This window comes from Oncorhynchus clarkii, chromosome 18 (genome assembly GCF_045791955.1).
Source record: "Oncorhynchus clarkii lewisi isolate Uvic-CL-2024 chromosome 18, UVic_Ocla_1.0, whole genome shotgun sequence".
Classification (NCBI taxonomy): Eukaryota; Metazoa; Chordata; class Actinopteri; order Salmoniformes; family Salmonidae; genus Oncorhynchus; species Oncorhynchus clarkii.
Genome location: NC_092164.1, coordinates 15,619,933 through 15,630,442, shown reverse-complemented (window position 1 = coordinate 15,630,442; position 10,510 = coordinate 15,619,933). Strand labels below are relative to the sequence as shown.

General features: G+C 45.2%; 1 protein-coding gene across 2 annotated transcripts; it reads right to left on the bottom strand.

The window, feature by feature from the left end:
* Positions 1-989: 989 nt before the first annotated feature.
* Positions 990-9,695, bottom strand: LOC139372465 (testis-specific gene 10 protein-like). 2 transcript variants are annotated; one of them, XM_071112189.1, is made up of 20 exons: positions 9,592-9,695; positions 9,417-9,482; positions 9,146-9,302; positions 8,847-9,055; positions 7,553-7,708; positions 7,247-7,432; positions 7,036-7,113; positions 6,755-6,906; positions 6,477-6,592; positions 6,216-6,370; positions 5,970-6,025; positions 5,644-5,812; positions 5,121-5,231; positions 4,801-4,830; positions 4,449-4,634; positions 4,060-4,227; positions 1,872-2,053; positions 1,552-1,656; positions 1,310-1,462; positions 990-1,199 (listed from the first exon to the last, which is right to left on the bottom strand). In XM_071112189.1, the coding sequence occupies exons 4-20, from the start codon at positions 8,925-8,927 to the stop codon at positions 1,169-1,171; spliced, it is 2,115 nt and encodes a 704-aa protein (XP_070968290.1). In that variant the 5' UTR covers positions 8,928-9,055; positions 9,146-9,302; positions 9,417-9,482; positions 9,592-9,695; the 3' UTR covers positions 990-1,168. The 2 variants fall into 2 exon arrangements, with proteins under 2 accessions (XP_070968290.1, XP_070968289.1); XM_071112188.1 differs by lacking the exon at positions 4,801-4,830 and having other exon boundaries at positions 9,146-9,695.
* Positions 9,696-10,510: the final 815 nt, after the last annotated feature.

The window sequence follows — 10,510 nt, the reverse complement described above, 5'->3', positions numbered from 1 at the left end:
AAAGCAAGATTGAGGCAATTATAAACATTTTTCCATTGGGCTGAGAGAATACTTAGAAATTGTATATTTTATGTACAAAAAATTTATTTAACCTTTATTTAACTAGGCAAGTCAGTTAAGAACAAATTCTTATTTACAATGAAGGCCTACTGGGAAACAGTGGGTTAACTGCCGTGTTTACCTCGTCAGCTCGGGGATTCGATCCAGCAACCTTTCGGTTACTGGCCCAACGCTCTAACCACTAGGCTAATTTCATGCAATTCTGCTCATTATGCAATGGCGCAGAGAAAAATGAGCAGTGTTACAGCTGATTTCCTGCAATTCTATTAATTTTGCCATAGGTTGGAGAGAAATAATTGCAGTTTTTAATATGATATCTGAGAGTGAATAACATTATCAATGGGGGCCCCCAGTCGGTAATTTCACCAAGATTACTATAAGTTAAGATGGCTCAACTAACTTACCAATCATAACTCAAATTTGCTGACGGGCTAATTGAGTGACCGGCAGTGACTGACATTACAAGAGAATAACTACTGATGCACAATTGCACCGTCTACTATTCTAACTCTCAACAGTAAGTTGAGACCCCAGCAACAATAAATCAAAATAACACATTTTGTAAATTGATCCGCGGGCCTACAAGAGGGGGGCTGTGCAGACCACCAGTTTCCCATCTATGACTTAGAGAACAAAGCATCCCAGGGGGAGAGACAGAGACTGAGTGGCCAGTTGAACATGTAGCCTACAGTACCATTCTGCAAGGTTCAACTGACTTATGAGTGAAAAGTAAACCAGAACAAAAAATATTATTTTTATTAAAGCCCTTCTCTCAGAAGTTTTACAACAAATAGAATACATTAATGAAAGACCCTCATTTCCCTCTTTTAGCTGTAGTTCATTTGAATCAAATCTTCATCAAAAATATACTGAATGGTCACTCATTTTACAGATCAATACACAACCAAACACAGTGATGTCAGTTTGTACAATGTAATAAAACATACATTTGAGATAATACTTGTTGAAACTATTTCCGGTCTAGGAGGGTTGTTCTGAACCTGAGGTCCTGATCATGACATCACAGGTTTGAGTTGAAGAATGACATCATAGCACAGTGAGGACTAGAGAGAAGGTTGGGGTATCTTTCCTCCAGAGAGAGATCTGTTCAGTCGTAGAGGTCCTTGAACCCCAGGCTCCTGTCACCACACACACACACACACACACACACACACACACACACACACAGTGAGATGTAGAAATATATGTGTGCTGTATTCAGTGTGAGGTGTTCAGGGAGGGGGCCCACCTCTCTGGGGATCTCTCTCTGGCCAGGTGGTCTGGGGTGGACCACAGGGGCCTGCTGGGGCTGAGGGAGCGACGCAGGTGAGGGGAGGAGGGATGCAGGCCAGAGGACGATGACGACAGACCCTGACGACGCAGCTCCTGTACTGCCCTCTCCCTACGAGAGAGAGAGAGAGAGAGAGAGAGTAAATCACAAGCCAAGCCTTTACAACAAGCAAGGAGAGACAGACAGACTGACAGACGGACCTCTCAAACCGCTCAGTAGATAGCTGTCTTTTGGTCATGTCCAGGTCAGCCTCTAGCTGTGCCGAACGAGTACTCAATGTAGCCACCTCTCTACGCTGAGAGCTCCTGAGAGAGAGAGTAGGAGAGAGAGAGAGAGGGAGAGAGAGAGAGAGAGAGAGATAGACCGAAATGTAGAGAGAGAGACAGAGAGAGAATTGAGTTGGAGGTGGATAGATGAAAAAAAGAGAGAGAAAGAGGGAGAGAAACAAAGAGGGAAGCTGTCAAAACAGGCAACCGAACAAATCAGAAACCCTTCCAACAGCGACCAAGTGTCTGCTCACGCCTTGCTGTCGGCCGCGGTGAGTTTGTCCCTGAGCAGCTGGATCTCGGTGTGTCTCTCCTGGGAGCTGAGCTGTCGGTGTAGCTCCTTCTCCCTGGTGGACACCAGCATGGATTCCAGGCTCTTCATGCTCAGACGCTCACTGGACAGCTGCTTCCTGAGCAGCTCCAGCTCACACTGCACCTACAAGCACACACACCGTGTACTGTTAACACACACACACACACACACACACGAACATGTTGACATACACTACCGATTAAAAGTTTTAGAACACCTACTCATTCAAAGGTTTTTCTTTATTTGTACTATTTTCTACATTGTAGAGTAATAGTGAAGACATCAAAACTATGAAATAACACATATGGAATAATGTAGTGACAAAAACAGTGTTAAACAAATCCAAATATATTTTAGATTCTTCAAATAGCCACCCATTGCCTTGATGACAGCTTTGCACACTCTTGGCATTCTATCAACCAGCTTCACCTGAAATGCTTTTCCAACAGTCTTGAAGGAGTTCCCTACATATGCTGAGCACTTGTTGGCTGCTTTTCCTTCAATCTGCGGTTCGACTCAGTCCAAACCATCTCAATTTGGTTGAGGTCGGTGGATTGTGGAGGTCAGCTCTCCTTCTTGGAAAAATAGCCCGTACACAGCCTGGAGGTGTGTTGGGTCATTGTCCTGTTGAAAAACAAATGATAGTCCCACTAAGCTCAAACCAGATGGGATGGCGTATCGCTGTAGAATGCTGTGGTAGCCATGCTGGTTAAGTGTGCCTTGAATTCTAAATAAATCACAGACAGTGTTACCAGAAAAGCACCCCCACACCATAACACCTCCTCCTCCATGCTTTATGGTGGGAAATACACATCCGGAGATCATCCGTTCACCCACACTGTGTCTCACAAAGACACTGCGGTTGGAACCAAAAATCTCCAATTTGGAATCATCATACCAAAGGACAGATTTCCACCGGTCTAATGTCCATTGCTCATGTTTCTGGGTCCAACCAAGTCTCTTCTTCTTAATGGTGTCCTTTAGTCATGGTTTCTTGGCAGAAATTTGACCATGAAGGTCTGATACTGTGTCTGGGAAGCATTTACTTGGGCTGCAATTTCTAAGGCTGGTATCTCTAATGAACTTATCCTCTGCAGCAGAGGTAACTCAGGGTCTTCCTTTCCTGTGGCGGTCCTCATGAGAGCCAGTTTCATCATAGGGCTTGATGGTTGATGGTTTTTGCGACTGCACTTGAAGTAACTTTCAACGTTCTTGACATTTTCCGGATTGACTGACCTTCATGTCTTAAAGTAATGATGGACTGTCGTTTCTCTTTGCTTATTTGAGCTGTTCTTGCCATAATATGGACTTGGTCTTTTACCAAATAGGGCTATTTTCTGTATACCACCCCTACCTTGTCACAACATAACTGATTGTCTCATATGCATTAAGGAGGTAATAAATTCCACAAATGAACTTTTAAGAAGGCACACCTGTTAAGTGAAATGCATTCCAGGTACCTCATGAAGCTGGTTGAGAGAATGCCAAGAGTGTGCAAAGCTGTCATCAAGGCAAAGGGTGGCTATTTGAAGAATCTCAAATATATGTCACGTTCTGACCTCAGTTCCTTTATTATGTCTTTGTGTTCATTTGGTCAGGGCGTGAGTTGGGGTGGGTAGTCTATGTTCCTTTTTCTATGTTGTTATATTTCTATGTGTTTGGCCTAGTATGGTTCTCAATCAGAGGCAGGTGTCGTTCGTTGTCTCTGATTGAGAATCATACTTAGGTAGCCTGTTTTCCCCATTTTGTTGTGGGTGGTTGTTTTCTGTCTAGTGTATGTCACCTTACAGAACTGTTTCATTCTCCCATTTCACTTTGTTCTTTTGTTTTGTGCGTTCAGTCAAATGAATGATGATGAACACTTACCACGCTGCATATTGGTCCGATCCTTCTTACTCCTCCTCAGACGAGGAGGAGATTCGTTACAATATAAAATATATTTAGATTTGTTTAACACTGTTTTGGTTACAACATGATTCCATATTATTCTACAATGTAGAAAATAGTGAAAATAAAGAAACCCTTGAATGAGTAGGTGTTCTAAAAATTTGACCGGTACTGTATGTGCGCGCACACACACACACACACGCACACACGCACACACACACACCATCCCCTCCATGACTCACAGCCTCCTTGCTGGAGTCCAGTTTGACACAGAGCTCCCTGGTCTTCTCCAGGTCAGTCTGAGTGGCGGTGTGTTCCCCCTGGGTCTGTCTCAACTGCTCCTCAGTGTGCAGCAGACTCCTGTTGAGCTGAGACACCTGGCTGCTGCAGCTCCGCTCTGCAGACAACGCCTAGGATACACACAACTATAGGAGTCCAGGGTCATCTTCATTATGCACAACATGGTAAAACGTCGCAAAACCTTTTATAATAGAAAACTAAAATGAGCTTTTGTTATTGGACAACTTCAGGTAGTCCCACCCTGTTTCAGTCCGTTTGGTGTCTAATGAATACGACCCAGTGTGTAACCAGTGATAATCCCTCATGATAGAGACAGTGAGGTTAGACAGACCTCCTGCAGACTGGCCTCCAGAGCCTCCACCTTCTCCTTGAGTCTGCGTCTCTCCATGTCTGAGGACATCAGCTCCAGCCTCAGCTCGCTGATGCTCCCCTCCACCTGCCGCGCCTGCCCCTCCCAGCTCTCGGCCTGGGCCGACGCACGCCGCCGAGCATCCTGGTGCTCCCTGCACTCCCGCTCCTGGTGAACACACACACACACACACACACACACACACACACACACACACACACACACACACACACACACACACACACACACACACACACACACACACATTTGGATTATTTGTTAAGTTCCCCAATGAATCAGTGCAAGTGAAAAGGTCTTGGCTATCAATCCCTACCCAACTCCAGTCTGAAAACGTTGATTGCCGCTTATAGTAAGCACAAGGAGGAAAGGAAAAAAACACATTTTCAAAAAGGAATTGATCTGGAACTCAAAGGCTGCGTTTACACAGAACCCCAATTCTGATCATTGTTCCACTAATAGGTATTTTGACCAATCAGATCAGCTCTTTTGACAATGTTTGGGCTAAATATCAGAACTGGGCTGCCTGTGTAATCGCAGCCATAGCTACTCTGGATGAGTGATAATTTGTTCGACAAGACATAACTAACAGATCACAGATTGAAATATCATCCATTCAGTTACAGCAGAGGGTACCTTGGTGGACAGCAGGTTCTCGATGCGGGAGATGTCAGCCACATAGTCCTGTACCTTCCTCTGCAGCTCATTCACCTCCTGGGCAGAGTCCTCCGAATTCAGCACCAGGGCCTGGACAGCAAAACAAACTAGACCTTACAAAGTGTTCGTGAGATTCTAAAGAGATGATGGCCATGAGGTTTGGTATATCATGAATAATATGGCATCCTAGTGTTTTCTACTACTGTTTGCCCTAACCAATCACCTGGGATGAAAAACTATTCTGGACCATGAGCCCATTGCATCTAGTCAAGTTCCAGTCTTTTTAGCTAACATTCCAATCCTTGCCACTCCTGTCACTTGGCAAATGACACATAGTACAATAGCTGAACAGATACAATAGCTGAGTACAATAGCTGAACAGAGACAAATACCAGGCTACATACCATCCTCCCTAAATAATATAAACCCTAAAAGGTTGATCATTTCAAAGTTAAAAAATAATAATTGTGCTCTGGTTTGGTCAGAACGTGCTGTATCTGACCTGGTTGTTGAGGCGGCTCATGTCCAGTTCCTCTTGGAGTTGAGCATTCTCCCTCAGGGTGGAATCCTTCACCTTGGCCAAAGCCCCCAGCTCCTCCTCCGCATCCCCCAGCCTCCTCCTCAAAGCCTCCAGCTCCCTCTCCCGCCCTGCCAGCTCCTCACGAACACTCCTGGGGAACAGAAAGGTCACAGCCAGGGGTCAGAGTTTCGAGGTTAACTTACACAGGTGGTGCAATCCGTATGCGTTTCTGAGTGAGCCTTAGTATGGTGACCTGGCATCTGATGCTGCTGTGTGAAGCTTTGTGGTACTGGACAACTCAGACTCACTCTGATGATGTCTCCAGATCCTCAATGGACAACCTGAGATTCCTGATGGTCTTCTCCTGAAGAAAAACACATAGAAACCAAAGAGACCATCACTCAATCACTGATACTAGACCAATGTGTCACATCTCATGAGGTGATATCCAAGTGGGCATTTCAACTTCCTAAAGTGGCTGGCAGGTAGGCTGGCAGGTAGGTAGGCTGGCAGGTACAATTGGCTGTGTGTGTAGTTAGTGTTCAGTTGATTACTTTGTCATCCAGCTGGTTGTGGGCTGAGTTAAGGAGGTCAGTCTTGTTCTCCAGCTGCTCCTGCAGGGAGTCTCTCCTCTGGTCCAGGTCAGTGATGGTGGACTGTAGACTGCTCACCTCCTCTCTTAGACCAGACATCTGCCTCAGTAGAGAGTCTGACACAACAGATAAGGCTCAGTTTGGTAAGGTTATCTGAAATAGTGTTATTACACACACACACACACACACACAGACACACAGAGGCAGACCTCGTCTCCTCACCGTTCTTCTCGTCCAGCAGTTTGTTCCTCTCCTGGGAGTTCTGTAGTTCTCCGATGCGGGAGGTCAGTCTGCGCTGGCTGTCACTCAGGGCGTTCTGTATCTCACTGTTGGACAGTCTGAACACACACGTGCGAGCACACACTTAAAAGGTTGATATTAAAGGGATTAAATGGACGCTATAGAAGTAACAGCTCCCACACATGTCCAGTATGTGGCTGATGCAGGAAGGGAATCCCCAACCACATGACTTCATACATCAGTGCTGGTTCCTTACTTACCTCAGCATGACACACTCGTTCCTGGTCCTGCTGTGTTCGTCCTCAGCAGCGGTCAGCTTCCTGCCCAGGGTGTGGACCTCCTCCTCCAGCCCCATCATGGACTCCCTCATCAGGGCAAGACGGCTCTTCTGGTCCCCCCGCTCATGCTCCAGCTACAGCAAAGAGAATCACCATGAAATACAATTAGCAGAACGAACATTCCATTCCAAACTTAGGACATTTAAAGAGTGTGTCTGTTCTAATCATTGTGTTTCTATGGAGGTTTTCACCTCCTCACTCACAGTGAGAATGGCTGTCTGCAGGTCCTCCACCCTCTGCTCCAGATGAGCCCTCTCACTGATGGCTGTCTCCTGAGAGATCTGACAACACGCAACACACACATAGACACTTTCTCTCAGCAGGATACACACACACACACATTCATTGGTAGTCAATAGATGGCCATGCTGGAACACTCAGAAGTAGATTGTCCAATCTGGTTAATATATTGACCTTGAGTCTCTCCCTCAGACTGTCCCTCTCTGTGCTCATACGGTGGAGGTCGACCTTGGCCTCGTCTCTCTCCGCCTCCACGCGCTTCAGGATGCTCTGAGCCGACACAGTGACACTGCTCTTAGCTGCGCGCGACGACTTGGATTTCAGTACCTCGCGACGCAGCGACGCTATCTCCTGCTGGGCCTGATGAAGAAAGGGATTGTTACCAGCAAAATGATTTCCCATTCATTTGGTCCTGAGCGAAGAAAAAGTCGGACAAAACGTGTTGTTGGAGTAAACTATTCCTTTAAGAATGGTACTGGCCTGCTGGTAGTGCATGCTGGTCTTGTCTCTGTCGGCAGTCAGAACTTTCACGTTGGCCTGGATCTCTGACAGGTGGCGCTCATACTTATCCAGCATGTTCTGCATCTCGTCCCGCTCTCTCAAGACCCTGATCAGCTCAGAATCATAGCTGCCCCCCTGCCAAAAACAGGGGAACAAGACATGATGTCAGATTTCAAAAGAGTACATCAGCTGTTACATTAGTATTATGACAAAGTGCTCACAGTCCAGGAGACATTGGTCAGAAATTAGATGTTTTTCTGATTCATATGGAAAAAGTCATATTTGAAGAGTTTATTTACAAAATGCTATGTCCACCAATTTTTCACATTTGTATTTTTTCATCAGAAATGATTGCTTATGGGTACCTTCATGTGTGTGTAAAATATTACTGTTCTCAGATGTTTAATTAATAGATGAAATGAAAATGTGTTTCTTTTGCTAAACGCTATATTGTTTCGCTGGAATGTGTCACGCCCTGGCCTTAGTTACCTTTGTTTTCTTTATTATTTTGGTTAGGTCAGGGTGTGACATGGGGGATTTATGTGTTTTGTCTAGTCTAGGGGTTTTGTATGTTTATGGGGTGTTCTCTAGTCTAGGTGATTATGTAAGTCTATGGTTGCCTAGATTGGTTCTCAATCAGAGGCAGGTGTTTATCGTTGTCTCTGATTGGGAACCATATTTAGGCAGCCATGTTCTTTGGGTATTTTGTGGGTGGTTGTCTTCTGTCTATGCACCAGATAGGACTGGTGTGTTGTTTAGTTTTTTTTCTCCCCCCACCCCACACATTTGTTGTTTTGTATTTTGTAGTGTTCACGTTTATTGTCCTTATTAAACATGTTGAACACTAACCACGCTGCATTTTGGTCCTCCTCTCCTTCAACGGAAGAAAACCGTTACAGAATGCAATGTTGGTATCCTGTATATTTGACTGTGAAATGTGGTTGTCGCACCTAGCTACCTTAAGATGAATGCACTTACTCTAAGTCGCTCTGGATGAGAGCATCTGCTAAATGACTAGAATGTCAAATGTAAATGTTTCACAGGTCTTATATTACTCAATTAATTTTTATTTAATTGTTTTATTTAATTGATGTCAAAAATGTATAATTTCTGACGCCTCCCGGGTGGCACAGTGGTCTAAGGCAGTGCTAGCTAATTTACCAACATTTCTGAAAATTGATATATAGCCTCATTTATACATTTATAACACTGAAGATGGTGTAACAAATCCATATTTACATTTCTAGTTAATATTAGACAGACATTCCTTTACCTTGACAGGGGACTGGCGGGTGGGGCTGTGGCTCTGGAGGTGCCCCCGACAGGGGCTACAGGAGCACCTGCCCCTCAGCATCCTCCTCAGGCTGTCTGCTTCCTGTCTGTAGTAGTCCCTCTCCTCCTCCACGCTCCGCAAGAAGCTGTCCAGACGAGAGCCACGTTTCCCCCTGCTGCCTGGCTCTGTGAACAGGACCTGCTCTCTCTCTGTAGGATAGCCAACAATGTTACATCACATTCTGGCATCTCGTTCTCCACTACCCCCTCTCCTCTCAGTCCAGCCCCAGAGTAACTCACCTGTGAGGCTGAGCTTCTGCACCAGTCTATTCAGACTGTCTCTCTCCTGGTGCAACTGGTCCAGTAAGGCCTGCAGGTCCTGCTCCTGATTCTGCTCTACTGTGGGGTTCAGCTGGGTCTCAAGTTCTATTGGTTCAGTGTCTGCCGACTCGCTATCCTGAGACATAGCCCAGAAGCCAGGGTGGATGGTAAATGTAGGCTATTGATTATACTATTTTATTTATGCCTGTTGAATTAGAATGCAATATAGTGGTATCAGTCGTGGTCTTACAGGTGTCACTTTGGTGATAGCGCCCTCTAGTGACGTGATCTTCCTCTGCAGGTTTTTGATGATGCTCTACAAAACCAGACCCCAAGAAATCTTGCATTGATTCAATCAGACATTCACTCATCCATTGTGTTCAGTATTCACATCGCATTCCCTCTTTGGCACACAGTAAGTCTACCTCTGCATGCTGTGTGTGGTCCTCTGTTGTCTCCAGTGTGGGGCCCTGCTGGTCCTGCTCTTCCTGCAGCTGAGCTGGTGTACTGATATGGCCTGGCTCCTGGTGGTTCTCCAAAGATAGCTCCTCCACCTCCTCCTCCCCCTCCCCTCACCCCCTGCTGAAGCTGCACCTCCTCAGCCTGCACACGAGCCACACTAACCTCTGCAGCCTGACACAGGAAGGGCAATGGGGATTAGGTGAAAATAATTCACATAAGAAAATGTCTGTATCAAGCTGATAGATAAAAACTAACAAGAAGTGCCTGATTTATGACACAGTTCTAAACAATTTACGTTGTCATGGTAACCAAGCATATTCAAATTTGACCTTGCAAACCAAAACATTGCATTAAAGTTCCTTATTTGGCGAACAGGTTATTTTAATCGAGCTATTGATTATGAATGTATTATAAACCGCACAGTATTGGTGTTCAAAAGGTTGCTAGTTTGCAAAGTAGTGTCTTCCAAATCACAGCAATCTTGCTAACGACGCTAGCCTTGAAATGTCGAAAGCGCTACTGATTTGATTATGGCAAGATTGCTCGCTAAACACTTAAATATAATTAGGCTAAATCTACTCTGCTTGTCTAAGTAAAACAGATGTAAACAAAAACGAATCATGGTTGAGAGAGAGATCTTCAACTTACTTTATGGAAGAAATAGTTATAGCTGTAGCTAGCAAATAGTTACGTGAGGTTATCTGGATAAATCACTGGGGTTTGCTGTTGTAAACCCTGAATGGCTCCTAAACCGCTTTTCATACGGATAAACGATCTGACCAATCAGATGTCAGGATTCGATCGGAATTCGCGATTTCGCAAGCTTGCAAGCCAATCAGCAAAGGCCCTTTCTTCACAGTGTGCGTCCATTACCTTGACAAC

Bases quoted from the DNA above. Each gene is read 5' to 3' on its own strand.
- LOC139372465 (XM_071112188.1), bottom strand. From the start codon at position 9,311: ATGTCTCAGGATAGCGAGTCGGCAGACACTGAACCAATAGAACTTGAG. The intron at 7,709-8,846 runs GTAAAGGAATGT...TGTTTTTGGCAG, and splicing joins CCCGCCAGTCCCCTGTCAAG to GGGGGCAGCTATGATTCTGA. The intron at 4,635-5,120 runs GTACCCTCTGCT...TGTGTTCACCAG, and splicing joins AGAACCTGCTGTCCACCAAG to GAGCGGGAGTGCAGGGAGCA.